Below are 27,300 nucleotides of genomic sequence, written 5' to 3'. Positions count from 1 at the left end.
TTCAAGACACAAGGTAGGAGTGTTAATCTACCCTGTTTGGGGTTAGTCAATATCATATGACTCACTTTGGCTAAAGAAATGTGATGCATATCATTTCCAGATAGAAGCTTTAAGAGCCATGGAGTAATTCATCATGTTCCCTTTTCCTGCCTCAGTAGTTATCTAAGTATGTGTTGAGATAAAACCTCCATCAGCTGAGTCTTGGAGTAACTATGATAAAGAGAGTCTCCAACTAATCTGAAGACTACTGCTTCACCCCATTGAATATGTAGTGTGAGTGAGAAATAAATTCTTGTTTTGTTTAAGCCACTGAGATTTTGGGATTTAGGGGCTGTTGTCATCACAGCACTATCTGGACTACTAATATGCACAGCATGAGCTCATACATACCCCCTCAAGGATATCCACCAAACAAAACAGAAGAAAATTGTATCAAAAACATCCTGGCTCAACAAGCAATGCAAAAGTATTTCAGAAATGGGAGAATTACCTACTTTTAAAAATAATTATTAATCTTTCAGAAAAAGGTTGTGTTTTTAAAAATTATTTCATTATTTGTGAGCTCCTGAGTACTTAAAATTTTAATTTCTAACAAGTAACACTGAATGCTGAAAACTACCTACTTCATAACAGTAATTCTGGGTTATTTACACTTACCTTAAACAAAGAATCAGACTTCGAAACAAATAATACATTAAATAAATATGCACAGTGCAACAGATTGTAAAACACTATTCAGGAAATCTCTCCACAATGACTGCTAACACATTAGATATTTTTCTAGTAACCTACCTTGTGCCTTTTGACAATGCCACAATGACAACACTCTGGCAGATTCTCCTCCACCAGTTGTAGAAAGTACATATTAGTCTAATTGAAGGATAATGGCTGTTAGCACTGCTTGGCACTAATGACCAGTCAGTTCCCTCAGAATCTAGGCCACTTCTTAGACTTTCAAAGTACCAGCCTTTTTACATTTTAACAATATGTTTTGAAGTATTAAAACTAATTTTATAATCTATTTAGCCACTATGTGTTAGATGGGAACGTTTAAAAACTTGGTTAGAGTAATAAATCAAGAGCAAAAGATCTGAAAAAAAAAAAGCGCAAAAGATCTGTAAAGCAGACATCAAATGCCTATGGACAGATAGTTTTCAGAACATGAGCCTTGTTACCTACTTTGAGATGTAAAGGGGAAAGGTAGTAAACGTTTTTACAGACATTGATGAGAATTTGTAGTTAGTAGAATGTTGCAGGTAAATTCTAATGGCATATAGCTAATTTTCAAATAGAATGCCCATCCACTGTGCTTCATTATCTGATCTGTGTATCTTCAGAGGCAACCTTGTGACTGCAGTCCATTCTAAAGCTTAGACAGTCCTTAAAGCTCTTTCTACCCATGCTAATGAGGACATAATAATTTTGATCCTTTGAGTGATCCTAAGTAATGCTTCAAATTAACAATACTTGTTTCTGTCCAATCAAAGAGCAGATTGTTGCAAATCTTTCTTCTCTACACTTAGAACTTAAACTAGAACAATAACTATTATGTTATTTTGTCATGTAGTCAGTGAATTTAATTTGCAACATTAAACCATTGAAGGAGCAGACATTAGTGAGAGTATATTCAAAAAAATTTTTAGCATATGCATTAATATCTATCAAGTCCAAGAGTATAATTAAGCCCCGATACTATAGGTAAATTATACATGTACTATGCTGAATTAGGCTGTACTTTGCATTACTTTTAATGAAATGCAAAGAAATCATGATATAGAATACAGTTCTAAAATTCTGAGAGCTCAAAGTCTTATTTGTAAATCAAGGATTAAACTTGATTATCATATCTTTGCCAAATATTCGAGATTTGGTAAAAAGCCCTATCTTATTATAATTTCTTTTAATGTGATTTCTAATAATTTAAACAGTGTAACATCATACATAATACATGTCAATATACTGTGCCAATATAGGATGTGATATAGCTGTACTCCTCCTTTATATTTAAGATGTATGAACTCAATACATCCTGCTATCCAATGCAGCCAGGAAGACATTTGTGAAGAAAGTTAACTTGTACTTTTTCTCTCAAAAATTTTTTTTCTGTCTTTGGGCTTTGAGAAGATTAGCAAACTGATTAAATTACTTTCAATGTAGCCACCTTAGAGGAAAAAAATCATACCAACTAAAAGAGAAACATGAATTTAATAATAATAAATGTGTTAAATTAAAAGTCAATTCAATAAACAAATGAGAGGAAGAGTAGATAGCAAAGATTGGAAAGGTCTTTGTAAAGTCCTGTATAAATTAGTATACATCTTGTTCACTTTTAAATATAATAATAATTATAATAATATAATAGTATTGATGATAATAATAGAAAGAAGCTTCTAGCCTTTTTATGAATTTATGGTGTTTCTGGGGGAGAAAACCCCCAAAAAGTGTAATCAAAATTTTAATGAGACTTCAAACCTTCAAAATGCTGTCAAAGAAGCTGCTCCCATCCCTTACTTTTAAAAATGAATTGAGAAATGTGAAAGCTTAGAAAAAACAAAATATAGGCTGGCAGGAAGAAATTCCATCTTGTTGGGTCTCTGAAACAGCGGAGGATTGAACACTTATAAACACGGTACCTTGAGCAATAGTTGCCTTATGGCTTGTAGTTTGAGGCCAAGAATAGCATGATAAACTTAGAATGTGTTTATCTCTTGGCAGCTTCATTTTACTTGCAAGCTGGGAGGGACAAAGACCAACAATTTTCCACCTACAAAGTGCTTCTAAGCTGGCAGGCAGCTCAGTGAGTAAGTGAACTTGAACCTCCAGAGCACGACTACTCTCAAAGACAGATGGACAATTTTGGAAAGGGGGATAATTCAGCCAGTATCTCAAGGCATTTGTGGTTACAATGTCCTGTAGTTGGGCTGTGTGTGTGCAGGGGGGAAGCTTTAATTTGGAGAATTCACATACGTTTCGTGCTATTTTAAGAGACAAACAGTATGTGTGCAAATTTTTATAATTCCATGTTCTTTGCTAGTTGAAAACAGGTAGGAAGGAGGCAGCATTTTAAGAACCTGAGTTTTCTCTCCAAGATACACAAAGCTAAACAATTTTTCGAACTACTAATTTTATTTTGTTATCTTTTGCTTTTTACTTCTTTCATAACAGTATTGTGTCTGCTTAATTCAATGGCTTAGTGTCAATTATTTAATGATTGATTATAAATCCAGGTAGATTTTTATGTTTCATTTTCAAGTTGCTTAATTTAGAATTAGTGTTAATTTTCCAAAGTATGGTTGGGAAAAGAGGAGCTTGGGTGTTGTATTTTGAAGACTAAGCAAAGGAACTTCTTGTTACAAGGTTTGAGACATCTGCTCAAGTTGGGTTATTTGTGTAGTAGGGGTGTTATGTTTCAAATTATGGAGATAATTTGAGATCATAAAACAAAACCCCTTTTAGCTCGCTGGATTCATATTTTTTGCTTTCAACAGAATCCTCTTCTGCTTCAACACACAGCTGATTACCCCGGATTATTCTGAATCCTGGGAAAGTATAGGTAAAGTCTTTTGGTATTGGAAAAGCACATTTTACGAATACAGTATGGTTCTGATTTTGCAACAAATTGGGAAGAAATAATTTATATTATCAGAAGGAATGAGGATGATTCTCCCTTTTTCAAACCATTCTCTGATCAAACAGAAATAGTATAAAATAATATCATTGTGGGAATTAAATGTAATCAACTGTTTATCCAACTCAAGAATTTCTGTTCGAAATTTGTTTCACGTGGAATAAAATAAAATTATTTTTCATACTTTTTTATAAGTTATTAAAAAGTAGATTTGTGAAGAGAAAAAGCAATGACCAAAAGAATACTTAGAAACGCTAGAAGTAGGTTGTAAGTAGTTCTGTGAATGACTCATCATGATTTCTTCCAGACAGTGGCAAATTAACATGTTTTACACCCAGAGAAAATTAATGCAGTTGAGCCTGCCAAATTCCAATTCCTTTGCCTTGCCACATGTCCAAAATAATTGTTTGTTTCCCCCCCAAAAGGGTTCCCGGTGGATGTCCACCATAGTTCATGCTGAAGTGTAAGTCCTGACAAGAATAGTTATTTTTTTTCACCCTGCACCTTGCAACCCTTAATTTATTGAAGAGATCCAGCCCAATCCAGACCAGTATTATTATCTTTTTGCTTTTTATTGTGCACCCTGAATATTTCACTTGTTCTTTTTAAATAACACCACTACATGGAAAACCAACTTGATTAAACATTTTCTGATAGTAGATATCTAAGTTTTACAAACATATCATTGGTGAAATAGCAGAGATTTTACTAAACTGATTTTTCTCTTGAGAACAACTTAGTATATCTATTCTTTTCATGTTTGTTAAAGCTTCAATTAATAGGTGATCACATGATCGGACACATGGGATCTTGAGGAGTCCACTGTAACTGGAATCAGAACTGACATAAATCCTCTTTGCTGTTAAACATGAATCAGTCCCACCTAGAAAGCAACTATATTTAAGTGAAATTTTTCATTCCCATTGCCAAATATCACTCTTTAAATGTCAATGTTTTAAATACTATTACATACATTTCATGGTATCAGAATTGCATGCTTGCTGAAAGAATCCATAAGTAAAGGTACTTCTGTCTTGCCTGATTTTCATAACACTCATTGCCTTCTCTTCTTTCTTGCCTTCCTATACAAATATTGGAGAAGCTACAGCATCATTATAAATGATACTATACCCCAAAGGAGAAAACTGTTCAAATTGAGTCAGAACCCAAGGGGAAAAAATAAGGCAAGGTAATTCTAAAAAGAATTCTCAAAATATTTGTCAACGACAATAATGCCAGAATTGGAAGTCAATAATTCAGCCCCCATACAGATGTTCTAGATGCCAGAATGTATTCTCATAAAGGAAGGAATGTTGATGATTCTTATGAGCACACAGTCCTTAGAAACATACTCTCTAATCTCTAATGGAGAGAGATACAGATTTAGGAATTAATAAAAGGAAGGTAGGTCAGAGCAGAAAAATAAGTGCTTCTCTTCTTTGAAAAGGAGAAGCCATACATGGATGCTATCATGGCCACTACACATTGAGATGAGGGGAAAACAATGCCCATGTTCTGAGAACATGCAATACTGTTCAGGGAGAGAACATCAGATGAAAAACGTATTATCACGGCAATAATTCCAAAGGACCCTGACCTGTTAGCAAAAGTGGACTTCTGTTATCTACCAAAACATTAGTTTGTTGTTTCTAGTTTTTATTTGTCATAACCTGGCAGAAACACAGGAACTTTGAAAAGTCTGAAAACATTAGAAAGAAAAGGTTTCTTCTCTCCTCTGTGCCAGGGGAGACATTTACCAACTACCTCTTAATTTAAAAGGGAGAATTTGTTCCAATGAGACTAAGTGAGATGACTAGAACGTAAACTATTACTGTACAGTACCAATAGCCACAGAACACTTTCCATTAAAAATGTCTTGCTGCTGAACAAATGTAGCTAACTCTCTTATTTTAGCCCTCATTGCCTTCTCACAAAGACTCCTCATGTGACTTTGAGATTGTCCTTTCAGTACATTGAGAACAGGCCATCTTCATTTAGGTGTGAAGAGAAACTTAAGTCACTGAAGCAGACTGAACGTTTGGCTCTGGACCATGCCATTGGAAGGACTTTCAAATGTTTACCAATGCTTTTCCTTGGCTGCACGGTACCTGCACCTGTGTTTTATGCTAAGAAAATATTTCCGTCCCCAGAAATATTGAAATTGCTTAAATTCAAAACACAGAAGACAACTCTACCTCTGTGGTAAGGACCCGATTTTTCCACCTTTGTATTTCAATCCAATTTTAGCTTCTTCCTACCCACTTTTTCCCACATTCTCTTCCTACCCTCTCCCCTGCCTACATTTTGGCTAATACTCTGCTCAGCAAGATTAGCACAGGAGTAGCCAATAGATAAGAGATAAAGCAATCCAAGCATTTCATATAGAAATACATTCCCTTCCCCATTGTGCACAATGATCTAAGATTAAAATCAATCCCAATTTTAATTCTTATGAGTTTGGATTCCTAATATGAATTATGTTCCATACTACTTTTCTCTGGACTTAAAATTTATCAGGTCAATCCCTGAAAGTCTACTCACTACAAGAAATTGAAGTCGATGCTAATTTGTTGAAGGTTATCGTGTACTTTCATCTGCTAAACTTTAAAATTACAGACATCCATATTGGTTAGGATAGTTTCACCATCTTTTAAAAATTTCTGCAAAGTTTTAGTTGACCATTTTTCAATTTGTCTTCATAACAGTACCTGAAAGTACCTCTATTCCTCTCTGTCCCAATAGAAAAATATACCCATGAAAACTATATCCACCAGGTAAAAACCTTCATAAAGAAAACATTTACACGTCTAAGTATTACCTTGTTTTGTACACCTGAAACTAATAAATAAATTAATTAATTAAAAAAAAGAAAACATTTACATATTCATAATGAATATAGCTTTGAATAGTTATTTGTATACATTGTTAAAGTATATTATAAATACAGTCTCATGAACAGGTTGTTATATCTGTCCAATTTTCCCTTTCTCTGCTCTGCCTCCTTTACTATATCTTATTATCTCAGGCTCCTCTTTCAATGTACACAAATCTCTCCCTCTGTCCCTCACACCTAACACCCCTTTCAGTCTGTCCCTAGGGAAGATGACCAGACATCCTGGTACTGAACATTCCTGGTTTTTCATTTGTGGTAGGTACAATAATGTCTGTTAACTATTTCAGTGTCCCCTTGTCCCTCTCAGATTCTGATGTGAGCAGTATCTTTTGACGTCCTTCCTCTCTTTTGGGTCCTCCATCCCTGTCATCTCCAGTCTGGGCTTTGTTGTGTGATGGCAGTCCTAGCGCCCAGTAGGTACTCTCTCCTTTTTTTTTTTTTTTTTTTTTTTGCAAGTGACGACATTGTTTATTTTTAATTGAAGTTCAGGACAAAAGCTGGTCACATTCAGAGACGCACAGGCCTCATCCGCACTTAAAAGCACCCTTCCCTTTCTTGCATAACCACCTCCTGATTTCAGGTGATGTCCACGGTTCTTCAGAACCATTCCAAATTGTCTGAGGCCATCTACTACGGCACTAGGTGACAAAGGCGTGACCACACGCACCAACGGACAGTAGCTCACTGGATATCGTCATCATCAAAGAGGTCTTCAAAGTCGTTGAAGAAGTCTGCGTGCACTGCCTTCTCGTTGGCGGCCAGGTCCATCAGGAGGCCGGTGCTGCCTCCCGCCTCGTCCAGGTCCACGTAGGGCCCGGCGCCCTCGGGGAACATCTCGTCCACCGCCGGCTTCATGCCCTTCCCGCGGCGCTCCGGGCGCCCCGCACCCGGTACTCTCTCCTTTTTATCTCAGTTCCTTCTTGTTTTTATATAGCTACAAGTGGTCAACGGAAGACAAATTAAAATAACTGAAAACACTGTGAGGAAAACGAAATGACAATTGTCAAATAAAACTGCAGGAAACTCCAGTGGTGAATAAAACTTCTCTGTATAGTAAAACTTACTGTAAAATTGTTCAGAAGTTACAAGGAACAAGGAAATGTGAATAATTGGATTTTTATCAAATTGACCTTTGGAAAATTGTCTTTCAGGGAATGAATCTAGACCCGGGTAAGGGGAAGTAGGATAGGAAGAAGGAGGAGTTTACACAAGCCCCTCGGATGACTGGGATATGCCCCTCTCAGAAAACAATAGCACATCTAACTTAAGAGTCATTGCTTTAAATGCCTGTAAATTAAACATGTGCAAGGGGTATAACATAAACTCCTGCCATCTAACATAATATACTGTCATTTAGTACATGCTTATTCTGAGCCTAGAATTACAGCTGTCTCGTTTAATCTTCAGAATAACTCTCTAGGTTAGGTATTATTTTTGTTCGGAAACTAATGAAGTTTTGCAACTTGTACAGATAACACAGCTAATATGTGATGAAGGTAAGAAGGAAACCCAGGATGGCTGAACTCCGTAGCTGAGGTTCCTGATCATTCTGCAAAGAAAATCTGGGGGAATCTGATGCAATCAAAGATAGCTATAGAATACAATATGTACATATGAGGTATATATGATAAGTATGATATGTAAGCTTTAGCATTCATTTAATGATGAGAGAAATATAAGACTTGTAGGGAAATCTTCATGGAAGAAGGATAGTTTTGTGGGAGGGTGACATTTTTGGTATTAAGAAAATAGAGGCGAGGCAAAGAGAATTAAGCATTTCTTCATTTCGGTGAGGCTAATTATAATATATAAAATTCTTAGCACAATGTGTAATATAGTTTAAACGTATTGTAATTTAAATGTTAAATAATACTAATATTTAGTATATTAATAATATTAAACACTAAAATACATTATTTAACATAATTTAGTGCTATAACACGTTATAGGCTAGGGGGAAACCTAAACATGGTGATTGAAATTTCCAAAATAAATGTGGTTTTACAAAGATTTGCCAGCGTACTTTTGACAAAGTTATACCTTTTAATTTCTGCAAGAATCGAATCTGGCTATATAGGCTTCAGTTCTTCCAGATGTGAAGAGATATGTATTGATTGAAAGTGTTGTGACAAATATTGTCCCATGTGAGTTGCATGTTTTCAAACTCATAAGCACATGAATGTGTTTGTAGACACATGCTTATGTAAGTGTTAGAAACAGAGCAACTTTTGTATTCAGAAGCAAGTTATCTGGTAGCAAGGAGAAGAATTCTTATTAGTATAGTTTTATCTGTACAGTTAATTAAGAAACAGAAAGAAAGAGGGAGAGAGGCAGATGGAAAGGATTAAAACCACCTGGAACATTAAAAACAAACAAACAAAAATTTGAATTGAGATAATAATAGTTGAAGATGAAATGTCAAAACTTATTGGGGAATTACTTAAAGAGCTATTAAGTTTTGTCATGTGATATGTGTAAAACTGGAAAATAGAGCTTTTTTCTCAAAAATACTATACATATTGGCATACTATTGTTTAAAAGTAGAAATATGATAAACTTTCTATTCATGTTTCCTTATGAATAAAGACTACCTTTACTCAACCAGAGAAATGACCTTAATCTCTTTTTAAGTAGTAGTAAATATTTTTTTAAAAAACTAAAAAATTGATTGCTCGTTAAAAATTGTTCTGAATCTTTCATAACATTTTGCTTTTCTTACCACTAGTACAATAAAATTACCTGTTTTTAAAACTCTAAAATTTCTCTTTACACATCAAGTGGTGGGATTTTGATAATTAAATTTAAATGAATCATAAACATAGGGATTAGCTTCCATTGAATAACCCATGATATTAAAAATTAAGGCAAAATGTTCTTGGCATAATTCAGTTCAGTTTGAGCTCATAAAAAATGTTTGAAAAATATTGATTCTGTATTGTCCAGTATTATAAAATATAACAGTGTATCCCAAATTTTGAACAAATGAAAATTTTTCCTAATTCTTTTAAGCCTCAAGAACAATTGAAAGTTTAAATTCTAAAAACATTATATTTTTGCATACAATATTTCTCTTGCATCTTTAAATTGCTACTTTTTTTCAATTAACTGAATTTATTTTACTTTGACTTGTTTAATAATTACTATGGGTACATTATTCACGTAATAAATAGCATTTATTACTTTCCCCCCAAGAAATTTCCCCCCAAGAGATATACGAATAACAACATATTTGGTGTAGAAAAATTTAAGCACAGGAGAGCTTAAAGAAACATGAGACAACAGAAATACCATCAAGGTAGAGATTACTGTTGTTAACATGTAATTATTAAACATTTGATGTTTACAACAAATGTATGTGTCTTCTGGACAAATGTACAAATACAAATAGTGCGGCATCACATCAGAATGCCTTAATTTATAGGAATACCAGTGTAAGTGCTTAGCAGAAACGTGTTAGAAATAATCAAAGGTATCAGAACAGTAACAGAAATAATCAAAAGTAAAAAAATGTCAGGCAAAGAAAGGAAGAAGGAATGAAAGAGACGAGAGAATGACGGAAGTGAGGAAAGGAGGGAGGGGAAAAAAATAGTGGTTTGCCAAGTTGAAGTAATTTACTGCCATTCCCCTTGAGAGTATTTAATCTGGAATAATCATGAAATGGAAGGGGAAATCCATCGTCTGATCTCCATTTTTTTTTAATTAATTTTATTGGGGTGACAATTGTTAGTAAATTTACATAGATTTCAGGTGTACAATTCTGTATTACATTGTCTATAAATCCCATTGTGTGTTCACCACCCAGAGTCAGTTCTCCTTCCATCACCATATATTTGATCCCCTTTACCCTCGTCACCCACCCCCCACCCCCTTACCCTCTGGTAACCACTAAATTATTGTCTGTGTCTATGAGTTTTTGTTTCTCATTTGTTTGTCTTGTTCTTTTTGGTTTATATACCACATATCAGTGAAATCATAGGGTTCTCTGCTTTTTCTGTCTGACTTGTTTCACTTAGCATTATTCTCTCGAGATCCATCCATGTTGTCACAAATGCTCCTATATCATCTTTCCTTAACGCCGAATAGTATTCCATTGTGTATATGTACCACAACTTCTTTATCCATTCATCTATCGAAGGACATTTTGGTTGTTTCCATGTCTTGGCCACCGTAAACAAAGCTGCAATGAACATTGGCGTACACGTGTCTCTATAGAGAAATGCTTTTATATTTTTGGGGTAGATACCCAGGAGAGCGATTGCTGGGTCATATGGTAATTCTATTCGTAATTTCTTGAGGAACCTCCACACTGCCTTCCATAGCGGCTGCACCAGTCTGCATTCCCACCAACAGTGTATGAGAGTTCCTTTTTCTCCACAGCCTCTCCAACACTTGTTACTATTTGTTTTGTTGATGAAAGCCATTCTGACTGGGGTGAGGTGATATCTCATTGTGGTTTTCATTTGCATTTCTCTGATGATTAGCGATGTTGAGCATTTTTTCATATGTCTATTTGCCATTTGTATATCCTCTTTGGAGAAATGTCTCTTCAGGTCCTCTGTCCATTTTTCAATTGGGTTGTTTGTTTTTTTGTTGTTGAGTTTCATGAGTTCCTTGTATATTTTGGATATTAGCCCCTTATCAGAGGAACTGTTTGCGAAAATCTTCTCCCATTCAGTTGGTTGCCTCATTATTTTGTCAATAGTTTCTTTTGCTGTGCAGAAGCTTTTCAGTTTCATATAATCCCATTTGTTTATTTTAGTTTTTACTTCCATTGCCTTTGGAGTCAAATTCATAAAATGCTCTTTGAACCCAAGGTCCATAAGTTTAGTACCTATGAATTCAAAGCCATATACAGATTTAATGCAATCCCCATTAAAATCCCAATGGCATTTTTTAAAGAAATAGAACAAAAAATCATCAGATTTGTTTGGAACCACAAAAGACCCCGAATAGCCAAAGCAATATTAAAAAAAAAGAACAATACTGGAGGTATCACACTCCCTGATTTTTCCTTGTACTACAGGGCTACAATAATCAAAACAGCTTGGTATTGGCGGAAAAACAGACACATAGACCAATGGAATAGAATTGAGAACCCAGAAATAAAACCACATAAATATGGACAGATAATTTTTGGCAAAGAAGCTAAAAACATACAATGGACGAAAGACAGCCTCTTCAATAAATGGTGCTGGCAGAATTGGATAGCTACGTGCAAAAGAATGAAACTGGACTGCTATCTGTCACCATGTACCAAAATTAATTCAAAATGGATCAAAGACTTAAGCATAAGGTCTGATCTCCATTTTACATAGCTGTTGTTTATGCTTTGTGTTGTTTGTTGTTAGGCACTTGCCTGGAGCAATTCTGTGGAGTGTTTCCCCCATGGCGTGCCACCACTGAAGACTCTTCAGAATATTTTTAAATTATTATTTTTTATATTCTTCTAGTCTGGCATCCTAGAAGTCATTCTTAGGTCAGTATATTTTAGTGGTCAGCCAATTATTGCTCAGATTTTTTTTTTTAAATACCTTGGGCCTGTGAGCCATCAACACTTTGACATTAATCTGTATTTTCTAAAGCCAATATATCGTGTTCATTTATGTAAAAATTCTAAACAAAATATTAACAAATAGAATATAGCAATATATAGATCACTGTAATTTGCCAATTTACAATTTAAATTTACAATTTAAAGGAGAAAAACAAACATTATTATTTGTATAGATGCAAAAAAATCATCCAATAAAATTCAATTCTCATAAATATAATATTAAGCAAAATAAGCCAGACATTGAAGAATGCATACTATATTATTCCACTTATGTAAAATTTTACAAATACATAAAATTGAATTATGGTGTTTATGTTTAAAAATTTATTTGCTAAAACTATAAAGAAAGCAAATAATTACCAAAAAATTAGGTTAGGAGTTACTTTTGTGAGGCAGATGGAAGATGCAGGGGTTTCTTTTGGACTGGCAATGTTCTATTTCTTGACCAGAGGGTTGGCTATGAGTGTTCATTTTGTGAGAAATCATTGAGCTTTACAACTTTGTTTTGTACTTTCTGTATGTTTATTTTACAATAAAAAACATATTCATTACTTTGATTGCAGTGATGGTTTCCATGGAGATTATATATATATATATATACATGTATATGTATATATATATACACACACACACACATATATATATATGTACATACACACACACACACACCAGGGTGCCAAAAAATGTATATGCATGACTTGTAATCATCTTTTTTTATCCGTATATATTAAGTATTACAATTTTAATACAGGTTTTCCCTTACTTAAAATGTGTGTACATTTTTTGGCCATATATATATAGATATATACCTATATATCTATCTATATCTATATCTATATCTATATCTATATCTATATCTATATCTATATCTATATCTATATCTATATATAAATATATATAAAACAAAACCTATCAAGTTATACACTTGATATATATGCAGTTTAATCTATATCAGTTATAAATAATGCAATGTCAATTATACAGCTGTAAAACTGTTTTTTAAAAGGAAACTACTAAATGTTGAGTGATAATCATAAGATTTTCAACCTTAAGATATAAACTTTCAGGCCTCAAAATAGATTTTACCTCTCTGTCTGGTATCTGCTTTATTTTGTAGGTGGGAAGAAAACTTGAACTGCACCTGGAAAGGCTGGGGTATGCAACATTTTTCTTAAATACTTGATTAACACCTGCTTAAATATTTTCTTTTCAATCTTTAATTAAACAGTTAAGGTAGGACTTTATTTCTAGATATATAATCAGACCAAGTCTGAATAACACACTACAGCTGCTAGTTTCCCTTTCCAAAGAGAGAGTTAAACAACAAAACATTCTTCACTTTTTAAAAGAAGAAAAATCTCAGAATAGGGATAAAAACTACATATATATATGTATGTATATGTATGTATATGTATATATGTATGTGTATGTATATATGTATATACATACATATATGTATGTATATGTATAACTACATATACATATATGTGTATGTATATGTATAACTACATATACATATATATGTATAGTAAATCAGAAACATACATATGTATATGTGTATATGTATATATATGTGTGTGTGTATATACACACACACACACACAAACAATTGCAACAATATTTTTAATTCTGAAAATTAAAAATACACTTTTTTCTCTCATCCTAGAGGACTGTTAAAAGATTCCAAAATAAATTTGGGGTCAATAAAATGATAAAGTAAGAAGCTTTCCCCCAACATATCAACTGTTTGTACTACTTTAGACTATACATTTTCAACATGTAAAAACAGTAACATTAATGAAGTTGCCAAATTCTAGTCTAGCCATCAGTAAGATAAGGACTTTACTATATAACTCCCCAATTGCCTTCAGCATCTGTCAGGTTCTGAAAAAGGTATATAAAAGGCATTTATATTTCAAGTATATGAGTATAATACTGCAGTTGATATTTATAAAATATTTAGATCTATACTGTTTCTATAAACATTTTATTAAAATTTTTATCCCACTTTCTGCTTTTCAGAATTTTAGGGCTTTTTCTTCACTCGCTTGACTAGTTAATTTTCTTTTTAAATAGTGCATTGTACTGGGTAAAGAAAAAGAGGGAGAAAGAGAAAGAGGGAAGAGAGAAGGACGAGGAGGGAATGGAGGAGGCAGAGAAAAAATAAGATGGAAAGAATAAGATGTCATCATAGCATCATGGCAGTTTTAAAGCTAATGATCATATTTTAGTTAGATGGACAACACTTCGCTCATAATTTCAAATGCGTATTAGGACGACTAAGACCAATACTATCTATTCCTTGTGTATATGTAAACTGTCCCTTGGAAAGGAAGAGTAAGATTACTCATGAGAATCCTTTTTTTAGTGAGATAATGAAGCACTCGATTCTGAAGTCAGACTGTGTGTGTCTGAATTGTTACTCCATCTCATACTTGCTATGTGACCTCAGGCAAGTCACTTAATCACTCTGTGCATCTATTTTTTCATATGTAAAATTGGGATATTAATCACACATATTTCACAAGGTTGTCTGGAGGATTAAATATGTTCATGTATCAAAAGGGTTTACAATATTGCTTGGCATATGTTCTATGTAAATGTTTGGTATTATTAATTTTGTTACTGTTATTATACCTATGTGATTGTTTCCATTGCTTAATAAAATAAGAGTGTTGCAAAATGTCATATTTTTATTTATTTTGAGTGCTCATTTCCTTAACTTTAAAATATCATCTGTCTCACCCAGGACAGTTAACCCAGAATTTAATCCAGGACTGTTAAATTCCTATATGGTTCCAAGAAACTGCATCACAACATACAATTTTTAAAGGAGTTATTCTAATAGTGATTTATTCCATTACAGTACCTTAAATATATGCATGAATTCAGATCTAAAATCCATTGAAATAATTGCATCAGACTTAAACTCTTCCAGTGAAAGAGTTTTATAATCTTTAGAATGAAAGCAACTTTAATAAATCATAAAAGAGTTCATAAACTTATCAAATCTTTCCTCAAAAGGTCTTTGGAATATTTTCTAAAATATTGATTTAATCCCATACTAACTTATTGATATAAATAGTCTCTACTAAAATATTAATTTTTAATTCCAAATGACATAATAGTAAATGAATTCCAGGTGATGTAATAGTAAATGTTATCATAAATTATCAGTATAATAACCATCCATCCAAATTATGAGTTACCAACATAATGCTTCAGTGAAGAGGAAAGAATAACACTGGAGCAGTCATGGAATAGGTGAAACTATCTGGTCGTTATCCCTTTAGACTAGTTTTAGTATTACCCTTTAGTAACCTATAAAAACAAAGCTTAAGAAAGCCTAATAATTTTAGGAGTAAGAAAAACCTTAATAAAAAATTAGACCATTAAGCAACATAAGAATGGATGAAGAAAAGGAAAGCATTAATCATGCCAAAATGTGTCCAATTACGTCAATGAATAGTGTATACAATTGTAGTGGATACTGTTGGCATCTCACTGAGGTCCATCCAGTAGCAGGTACACCTATCATCAGTCACTGTGAGTGTTGACTACTAATAGTTCATGGCTGCCCTCTTCTCTGGATAACTGACCTCACCACCTGAGAGCTACCTCACCAAGGAGATCCCATTCCACAACTCACACCTGGCACACCTAAAATTAGGTACGGCTTGAATCCTTTTCTTAGGCTCCACCTCTAGATAACCTCACCTAAGAAACCAATTGTTTTCATTTCTTTCTCAAAATCAATCAAGAGGAAATATATCTAAGATTTAAGTAAGCTACAAGAAGCATTATTTAAATATGATTATTAGTTCCTACTAAAGTAATGAATCTATTTTTTCCTATCATTATTATTTCTACAAGAATAAAATAGACTTTTTGTAGTGCTGGAACACATGGACTATCTACAAGATCTCCCATGTATGGAAGTCTTAGTGTGTGTGTGTGTGTGTGTGTGTGTGTGTGTGTGTGTGTGTGAGTGTATGTGTGTGTGTGTGTGCGTGTGTGTTTCAGTCTGTCTTTGTGTCTGTGTGTCTGTATCTGTGTGTTTGTGTGTATACATAGTATGATTTCTGAATCATTACAGCATATACACATATATATATAATAGACACACAGCATTTTGCTGTATGACCAACTGATTGAAATCAACACATTTAAATGTGCAAATTCAGGAGAAAATGGACTAAAAACGTATGTCATCATTATTTCAAACCCTTTCAAAAAGTAAATTTTTATGGTTGCTGTTCTTGATTGATCTAAGAGTTCTGTAAGTTGGATAGAATGAATTAAGTTACCTTTTCCACACAACTAATATGCCTGAATGAATATGGGCCCACTTCCTAAGACTTGTAACATATTCACAGATAACTTATAGGTGTCAAGTCAGTTCTCCAAAGGGTTTAACTTAGAAATGCAGTTTCTTTCAGAATTTAAAATAAATTTTTAGAGTAAATTAAAGAAACTTCTGCTCTTTCACTATATTATCTGCCGAAATGTTAGAAATATGGATATTCTTAATCTGCATACTGTGTTTCCCTGAAAATAAGACTTAGCTGGACCATCAGCTCTAATGTGTCTTTTGGAACAAAAATTAATATAAGACCCAGTCTTATTTTAATATAATATAACATAACATAACATAACATAATACTGGGTCTTATATTAATGTTTGCTCCAAAAGACGCATTAGAGCTGATGGTCCAGCTAGGTCTTATTTTAGGGGAAACAGTAGTTATAATTCTCAAGAAGATTAATATTGTTAACATTTTCTAAGATCTATAATTTATCTAATAGGTAAATTCTCTATTGATCTTGTATAGATTAACTCTCCCCCAGGTACTAAGAAAAGGATGACAGAATAGATATCAAGAAAGCAAATGATGATCATGTTTCTTTGATTGCCTGTCTATTGACACATAAAATGATAAGCAATTGCTACACTTTTATAAATGTAACTCTTCCTACCTGCACTTATCTCAACCCCTCCCCCCACAGGATTTTATTGAACGTAGCATATGGTCTTGTTGGTATACACTCTGTTATTTGGGTAATTGGTGACTGATACTAGAAGTCCTAAGGCAATTAGGGACTGAGGACATGAGAACAGGAAATAAGGAGCATGATTGAGGTTGTTTCCCATTTGGCTGAACCAGTACTCACTCCAGGTCTCTTTTCTTTCAACTCATTATGAATACAGTGTTATTGTGCATGTATGTTCAGGGAACAAGGGATTACGGGATATTTGAAGTATTCTAATTTCACTTAGTTTTAGTCTAACCTGAAAGTGAAAGATATATAGACCTTTTCAAACCTACTATATAGTGGCTAGAAAAGATCTATTTAAACTGAAATAAGAAAACACTCTTTGAATCTAAAACGTGGTGCTTAGAAACACCAGATAAACTGTGGAGGCTTGTACACAAAAAGAGTGATGATGGAGGACAGGAGAAGGAAGAGGAAGAGATTTAAAGTGAGACAAATAGGAGAAAAAAAGAAATCTAAACTTTGTCTAAAATTGTTGAGGCACACATAATCCTTAATGTACCTGAACTTACTGAGTATTACAGTATTTATGCTACAAGTTAACAAGAAAAATATTACTGAATTTCTGGAAGACTCATCAGATGAATTAAAAGTTGATGGGAGTTATAGGGTTATTAATAAAGAAATATCAAACTTCAAAGATTCAAAAAGAGAAGGAAAATAAGTCTAACTTGGAAGCTATATCTTATTTGGCAAAAGAGTGAAGAAAAATATGACAAGTTATTTTTTTTCTCTCCAAATAAAATTGTCCCTTTCTCCAATTCCCTCATTTTGGTTGGTAACATTTTAGGAGTTAAAAATAAAAAAATAAATTAAAAAAAATCATTTAAATTAATGACTTTAGAGGTTCTGGTTAAAAGAGTATAACACCCCACAATGCATCTTCTCCAAACTCTCAAAAATATTAAAAATTATCCCTGAAAATATATTTAAAAACTCAAAAATTTTAAGAAAAAGATTACAACTGAAATTGAACTTTGGGTGTCAATCTATCAGCAAATTCTTGAGGGAATTTCCATTAAAAACAAGATGGATGGAGACGGTTTATAAATAAGATCAATGAGCTATGTATGTTAAACTCCTGAAAACAGGAAAGTTGCTCAATTGAAATAAAATTAGAAAACCCTCCTCTCCCCTACTCATTCTAGTTCTTAACTCTGACATAAAAGAGAATTATAACCTAAAACTTAGGCATCCATTTCTCTACTCAAAGATGTTTCTCCTGAGAAAGGGAATGTCCCTAAGTATTCTTCAGGCACTTCCATTTGGTGGCTAGACTTCGATAACAAAATGGGGCATGAAGAAGATGGGTACTGAGAGTGGATTTTGGCACGCCGAGAGATACAAACCTACTGAGAGCCCAGACAGAAATCTCTGTGGAAATTTTAGCCTGTTTTATATTAGGTTGATCAGGAATGTGCCAGAACCAAACAGTGGAAGTAGGAGAATATTCTCGATTCACTGCAAGAGATCCATACTGGAAGAGAGCTTGCTGGCCACCTGGATGATCCCTGTCAGAGTCCCTTACAACTGTAGAACTGAAAAGGCATTCGGTCAGTACCACAGTGGATGTTCAATGAAGTCAAAGGCAATAAGATATTTGTAAATATCAGATCTGAGAAGATCTATTTTACACTAGAATGAATGAATAGATAGATGATGGATCAATAGATAGATACCAATAATTTATTTATACAATAAATATTTTTTTATTATTTATTTTAAAATTTATTTATTATAAAATTTCTAAACAGAAACATTACCCTAGAAATCATGTTTATCAAATGTATTTATTACAAAACCAGGAAATGTAAAGAAAAACTCCAACAGATTGTTGTCTACAATAAAATGTAAGGAGATACTGCTGCAAGGAAACCACATGCTGATATTTAGAAAAACAAAGATTCTTCAGAAAAAGAAAAAAAAATAGCAAACTAGAGTTAATTTTTATTTTTATTAGTTTTATTTTTATTTTTTACATGATATAGAACACGGACAGATTGAAAGGAAAAAAGATAACCATAAAATAGCATTTCTTTAAAATCCTTTGAATATTAGGTTGGTGCAAAAGTAATTGCAATTTCGCAATTATTTTTAACCTTTTAAACCTCAATTGCTTTTCCACCAACCTAACACTAACCTCATCTGTGATGACTTAGAAAAATTTAGAACCAGTGGAATCCATGGTTAAAAAAAAAAAAAAGAAATTCTTGTACATGTCTTATTATAAACAACACTGGTACTTCCTTAAAGTAAGTTCCATGGGTAAGAATTATTGAAAAATTATTGAAAAATTATTGAAATTTATTGAAAATTTTTTGAAAATTATTGAAATTATTGAAAATTATTGAAATTATTGAAAATTATTGAAAAATTTTAATTTACGGATTGGACATTTCTATCTCCTATTAGGGGAGTATAAATTATCTATTTATATTTTTTGTTCATGTTTTATATAAAGTGTTGGGGTTTATGGGATGATGAGAGGAGGCTTGTTTTTTTGAGAGTTTTAATCACTCATCTATTATTTCTGTTAAAAATATATTTTTCAGTTTATTGAGTACCTTTGTTTTCAAATTAATTTAATTAAGTTTTAAATCTATACTGGACGATGAATTGTTTTTTGTCATGATTTTCCCTTTGGTTTAATTCCTACATCTAAGGCATTCCTTTCTTCAGAGATCAGATAAATATCACCAATATTTGTTGTTCAGATTTTAATTTTTACATTAAAGATTTCAACCTGAATTTATATATATATATATATATATATATATATATATATATATATATAGTCCCTTCATGGTTCTGGCATGGGGAGAGGAAGAGTAATTATTGTGAAATAGGTCAAGAATGTTCTCCAAGAACAATGGCCTACTCTCTCTGGAGAAGACTTGCTTTCTTTTTTGAAAAATGTATCGGACATTTTATTATCTTCCTTTCAAGTCTCCATTAGTTCTTTTTATTGTTTCTATAATGTTCCTTTCCTCTTCAAATTGTGTGTTTGCAAATTTTCCTAGATCATTGATGTTATTTCCTACAAAATCCTCAAGCTTTATATTTTTCTGTCACATAGACAATAGAAGTGATGCTCCTCTCACATTTCTCTGTTTAAAAAACTTGCACATGAGTCTAGAATTTCCCAGCTTTAAAATGTTGCTGATTGTCAGTAGTAATGGATTATATTTTATTATCTACTTCTCAGGAGTGAATTTTGAATGAGCTTTCAGTGATATCTCTAGTATGGCCTTCTTTCCCATATATCTATTTTTTTTGAAAAACTCTCAAATTCTATTTTATTGCCCCTAACTTTCTTGTGACATTATGCATTCTTTCCCACTCTCATCATTTAAAAATTTTAGTCATCATTTAATGGATACCTCAGTGAGAAAAAGGGTGGAAAAAGAAGGCAGGCAGGATTAAGAAATCATCCAAATGTCGGTTAAAAATAGTTGAATTAAAAAAGCAAATAAAACATCAGCTGACAAAACTTTTCAGTAACTCTAAATGCAAGAAAATATTGAAGCACTATAATGGAGTCTAAAAGCATGGGCTCTACTAGCAAGACTCAAATCCAGCTTCTACCACTTATTAGCTTCATGACCTTGGGCAAGCTATCTATTCTAAGTGGCATCATTTATAAATTAAGACAGTAATACCCACCTGAGAGGGTGATAGCAAAGCTTAAACGATACTGAGTACATACACCATGTAGCACAGTACGTCATAAATATTGTATGTTATTAAATATAAGAATTCTAGAATTGTAAGACACACCATTATTTTATCTACTATTAAGTAAGGCAGCAAAAGACTGTCAATGAAACTGTGACATAATGCCTTAATGACAGTCCTAAGTGACAATCCATTACACCAGCCCCTCGTTTGCTTTGAAATGAATTTCAGCTACACCAAGGTTCTTGGCAGTTTCTCATGCTTTAATTAGCATTCCTTTGAGTGTGATAGAAAATATTTGTGCACAAAGTCTGTAATAAATAATCAATACAGTTCAGTCCTCTACTTTAAGGTTTTGTCCTTTTTTGATAACATAAAGCATTCATTTTGTTTTGTCTTTGCAAAAATAAAATAGAATTATAGTAATTACTCCAACAATTAATATTTCTGCATTAACACAAATTTATTCCACTGTTCTCTGATCTATGACTTTCTTTATATTCAATAACTTTACATTTAAATGTGAAGTAGTGTGTAATTCTTTTGATGACATTTGACAAGGCATTTAGACTCAGTATGTGAAGTCACACCAATGCATACACTTAAATGAAGTGATGAAAAAGAATTGTGACCAAATTTGTATATGCCTAACAAAACTGTCATTGCCACTCTAAATGACTCTATGAGCTTATTAATTATAAGTTTCATCAGTTTTAGAAATGCTAAAATATAAAAAATATACATTTTAGAATTCATGAAATATACTCAGTAAATATTGTCAATTTGTGATCATTGAGAATAAAAGCTTGTGTTTATAAAGACCTTACACTCATTCAAATTTTTATTTTTTAAAGGAATCAAAAAGAACATATTCAGATGAGCAAACACTCAAAACATATACCTCCTACATACTATGTTTTATAAAATAGATTTCTTAAAAATTATAATCTATAATAAACAATCGGTGGTACAGCCATACGATAAAAAATATTTAGCAATATAAGAAGAACTATCAATTCACATGAAAAGACACGATAAACCTACAATGCACAATCTAACTGAAAGAAGCCAGTTTGAAATAGCTGCATACTGTATGATTCCAAATATCTGAGCTTTCGGAAAAAGCAAAACGATAGACATTTAAATAGATCAGCCACTATGGAGACTGGACCACTCCACTTCCTAAGGTTGATTAGGTAAAGTGTAGGGTATTTTTTAAGGCAGTAAAACTATTCTGTATGACAATGTAATTGTGGATGCATGGCATTAGGCATTTGTGAAAATCCATATAATGTTAAAGAAAACATGATGAAAATAAAATCATTTAGGAGATCTTGGAATGCCAGGAAGGCATGCAGACTGTGACAAGAAAACCCAATTGTATTATAAATCACTGATGAAAGTGAGCATATAAGTTCCTGACCTAAGTAACTTTGAAAATGAACAGAGTTTATAAAACTAAAATCAAAAGGAAATGTGCTCTAGTTAATAAAGTTGTTTCCACAGTGGTATTGGTTAACAATTCTGATATTGCTATACATGTGCACTGAAATTGAACAATTAATGGCTGGTAGAGAGTGAAAGCCAGATTTCTCACTGTTGGACTAGAAACTTACAGATAAGCAAAGGTAGGAGGCTAGAATGATCCATGTAGGAATGGATTAGACTTGGAAACATTGGTCTAACTCATGTTTAGCTTAATATAGATACAGATCAGATGATTACACAGAGAAATATTTATAATTGTGTGTGTGTATGTACAGGTTTATATATACATGTTTCCTTACTCTGTCACCTGAGAGGGCTCCATCAGCAATGAGCACTCATATCACCCAAATCTTCGTTTCTAATATCACTCTTCAGTAAAAGGAACCAGAGTTCCTTGGAAATGGCTATTCAAAGACAGGTTGGAAATGTATAAGATGAACCTGAGGCATCTTGTAGTTTCATAAAATAAGAAAACAAAACAAACAAACAAAACAAACTGTATTTTGGAAGGTATGTGAAATGGATACAAGAGCCAACTTAAAGAGCTTCCAACAGTCAAAGTTGGAACAATCTGAGCTACAAAATAAAGTACCATTACCGTGCTTTCCCGAAAATAAGATAATAAGCTCTAATGCATCTTTTGGAACAAAAATTAATATAAGATCTGGTATTATATTATATTATGCTATGTTATACACAATCTTATAGTAAAATAAGACTGGTCTTATATGAATTTTTGCTCCAAAAAACGCATTAGAGCCATTGTCCGGCTAGGTCTTATTTTCGGGAAAACATGGTAGATTACAATCAAAAGTATGAAGTAAATATCCATGAGTCCATACTGGTATAAATAAACGATAGAATAAATAACCAAATGGGGAAGGGACTAGACAAATCTCCCTTGCAAAATTCCAAATAGTTCACGTAGGTAATCTGCCCTTAAAAGGGGGAAACATAAATCTCCATCCCCTAAGTGTAAGCTACGCACAATGAAAAAAACGAGCAATTTTACAAATATTTTATAAATCTGACAAATACTACTTCAGTCAGGTGATCAAAATCAGTCTGAATAGTGATGAATCATGTTGACAGTATTTTCCAGTGATGGTCAGTTTAATGTGTCAATTTGATTAGGCTATAGTATTCAGTTATTTAATCAAATACTAATCTAGTCATTGCTGTGAAGGTATTTTGCAGATGTGATTTACACCTGCAACAGTTGATTTTAGATAAAGATTACCCTTGATAATGTGGCAATTAGTTGAGAATCTCAAGAGCAAAAACTGAAGTTTCCTGGGGAAAAAAAAGAAATTCTTCCTGAAGACTGTAACATCAACTCCTGCCTGAGTTTCCAGCCTGTGGATCTACCCTTTCAGACTTACCAGTGCCTATAACTGTGTGAGCCAATTCCTTAAAATGATTCTCTTTATAATGACCCTATTAATTAACTCTGTTTTTCTGGAGAACCCTGACTGATACATTAGCGTGATATACTGTGATAAAAATGGCACTTTTCCTCTGTGGTCTTCCTTTAAAAAACCCCTAACTCCATTTGAAGCATTAGAAAAACATTCAAATTTCAATAGCAGGACATCCTAGGAAACACTTAGCCAATACTCCTTACAACTGTCACAGTCATCAAAAACAAGAAGCATCTGAGAAGCTACCACAGCCCAGAGGAGCCTACGGAGACATGACAACTAAATGTAACACGTGTCCTTGATGGAACTCTGGAACAGAAAAAGACATTAGGTAAAACTAAGGAAATCTGACTATACTACACACTTTAATTAGCAATGACTTATCAGAATTGGTTTATTAATTGTAACAAATGTACCATACCAACATAACACATTAAAAATAGAGGAAACTGGCTGTGAGGGTTTTTGCGATTTCTCTGTGGTAGCTCCTCAATTTTTCAGTAAATTGAAAATTGCCTTAAAAATAGCCTATTGTTAAAAATAATCTAGACTAAATTATAATTTAATCTATTGAGAGAAGAAATAAAAGTAAGAATTCCAAATATGGGAAATAATATTATAATAGCTCTCTCATTCAGAATTGAAATATGTAAATTTTTATTTATATAAATAACTACCTTAAGTGGTTTTAAACTAAAATGTAAATATAAAACACATGGAAAAAAATGTGCTATGCAAAAATGAACAATTTAAGAACAAAAATACAGTCTGAATATCCATATTAGCAAAGTATAGGAGACAGAGTTTGGGGGAGTGGAATTGGGAAAGGTAAAATCTTGCTAAATCTGTGCGAAACAGATGAAAGATTCTAAAAACTCAGTTTTTCCTTGAATGTATGAATTCTAGAAATAGAGATTAAAGAATTTGTTTTCCCTTTCCAAATTACTAGAAAATGTAAAAAGCAGAACATTAGCTAAAAGAAAAGGAAACAATAGCTAAACATGAAGAATAGAAAGCAAAAAAGAAATGACAACTATAAGGTAAAATGTTGCAGCTAGGAAGATAAACATAAAAATGTTAAACTTATTAAAATCTGGGTTAGAATTCTTCTTTCTGGATAAATGAGTAAGACAAATACAAAGCAGAATGAATAAAAATGATGAGAAAACTTCTGTAGGAAAGAGCAGGATGGCAATATTTACCTAAAACAAACTGGAAATTCACAGAGCATAAATGGACTAAAAAAATGATTTTAAATGAGGCATGTACAGTATTTTCTAATGACTAAAATCAGAAACTTATTATGTACTTTGAAAATGATGTTTTCAAAGTATATGCTCCAACAAATTTAATGTACAGATATAGCTGTTTTTTTAATTTCAATTAAATGCTTAAGTACTGAAATACTCTATTAGAATGAAATTTAATAGTCTCCTTTTAAGAACCTTTCTTTCACTTCAATGCTCTATTCTTTTTCCACATACCAATTAGAGGAAGACATAAATCAGTTCCCCACTTCACTGCTTCTTGGTAACTAACACAGTGTTGCTCTTCAAGACTGACCCTGCACTCTAGTCAGGGGGTGGCTGCTTAGGTTCTCCTGGCTCCTGAATACTTTCTGAGGCATTTTCTCAATGTTTGCAACAGGAGCCCTGAGGAAAGATTTCACACATCATTCCAGAACATATCCATCGCTCTAGAATGAGTCAGCTGGGAGAATCTTCTTGTATCAAACTCATATTGTGCCAAAGACCTCCTACACAACATTTTATGGCAAAGATTTGATTTCATGCCAGCAGAAGACTTTTGAGATCTGAAAATATTATAAACAAAACGGTTTGTACTGTCTCAGCATATCAACTAGTGGTTTTGTATTGTCTCAGCATATCAACCCATGTGGTTCTTATTATGACTGCAAGACACTCTTCAGCAATAACCATCAAGAAACTTTGAAAAGACACAGGTTTATTACTTACAAGACCTAGAAATTACACAGTACATCTGGGGCAACACAGTGAGGTCACGGTCAGAGAAACCGTGTGGGCCTGGGGTTCTGCTTTTATTGGGGTCAACGGTAGGGGTCTAGGGTTTCAAGGCTCACTCTTTATTGGTGAATTTAAAACATAAGAGTGGGAATTTAAAGCTCAGGAAGGGAAAACAAGCAGCACAAATGGACAGTTATTGAAATCAACCAACATATCTTAAACAAATGAACCTCAGGCACTTGTAGTGCAAAAAATAAAAAAATAACAACAAAACTAAATGTCAGAGTTTACACCATATAAAAATATAAGGAAAATACACACACACAAAACGGAAACAAGGTAAAGGCCATGATATAGGCAAATGACAACAAGCACACTACCCCCAAACACACATACACATGTACACACGTGTACACAAGACTATTGTGCACGTAGGAAAATGCTTAACCTCTTTGATAGAAAAAGCCATAAAAATTATAAACATATGCTACTTTATTTAGCAAACATGAAAACCAATTGTAAATAATATTCAGTTATGTCAAGGATCTGATGAGATGGGCAGTGTCACATTCTGCCACAGAGAATATGAACTAAGAAGATATTTCTGTGAGGCAAACTGGAATATGTATCTAAAATCTTTAAAATATTCAAACATTCTATGAAATCAACACCTATAAATCTGTCCTATGGTTATATGCACCAAGTGACTAAAATACAAGTATTTATGTAGTATTTCTGAGAATAACAAAACTACGGAAAACAATCTAGTTGTCTAGTTGAGGCTCAAGTCTTCAAAGTCGATCTACTGGTGATATCATTGTTGTTGTTTTCAATTTATTTTTAGTCTTCACTATTCTTGCTGTGTTGTTTTTGTTGTTCTTTATGAGTTAGAGGTTGGAATACATAAATATTGAGTATCTTATGTATGTTATATTTGCAAGTGTAGTCTTAAACATATGGTGGTAATAGCTACAAAAGAATTTAATGATAGCAGATAAACAGTTGTATTATAAAGTAATAATTGAAGGTAAGATGATTAGGTTGTGTTATGATAGCTAATGTTGCCTACTGAAGTACTTATGTCCATCTCAATGGGATCTTAGCATGTTATCTTAGCATAAAGTAGTATCACCTTGGGCTCAGTAATGCATAACATGTTTTGTATTGAAATAAATGTGTTATTTTGTACTTTTGAAAAATTTTTGGTATAATTTTCCCCCCCAGAAATAAATTACCCTATTGAGACAGGGAAAACAGGGGGAGTATGGCTAACCAAGTCAATAATGACTACCAGTATAACTTCAAAGAAGTGGTGTAGAAGTTACTGCCCCATCATAAAAATAAGGATTACCTAGGGTAGGAATGAACGAATATGGGTAGCACATTACATTTTTTTTTTTTCACTAAAATATCCCAAGTTCTACTTCATTTAGAGCTTTGGGTTCACTACTCAGCTTTCACTCTAAACAAAGACACAAACTATATATAGGTTGGCTGATAAAAAGTTACTTCTAAAAGCTGTGCTTAACATCATGCCTACCAGTTAGTACTCACTTGATAACTACTTTTTTGAATGATTGGTTGATCCCCACCTAACTTAA

The 27,300-nt window shown here is 33.0% G+C and overlaps 2 protein-coding genes across 2 annotated transcripts in view; both read right to left on the bottom strand.

Moving 5' to 3' along the window:
- CETN3 (centrin 3) overlaps positions 1-27,300 on the bottom strand; it is a 608,779-nt gene that overhangs the window by 73,303 nt on the left and 508,176 nt on the right. The window lies entirely within an intron of this gene.
- Positions 6,978-7,403, bottom strand: LOC308499987 (COP9 signalosome complex subunit 9). Its single transcript, XM_081054023.1, has one exon. It carries the CDS (start codon positions 7,374-7,376, stop codon positions 7,203-7,205), a length of 174 nt encoding a protein of 57 aa, XP_080910149.1. The 5' UTR covers positions 7,377-7,403; the 3' UTR covers positions 6,978-7,202.

Source organism: Rhinolophus hipposideros (assembly GCF_964194185.1).
Source record: "Rhinolophus hipposideros genome assembly, chromosome: 7".
NCBI classification, from domain to species: domain Eukaryota; kingdom Metazoa; phylum Chordata; class Mammalia; order Chiroptera; family Rhinolophidae; genus Rhinolophus; species Rhinolophus hipposideros.
This window is presented reverse-complemented; position numbering and strand designations above follow the sequence as displayed.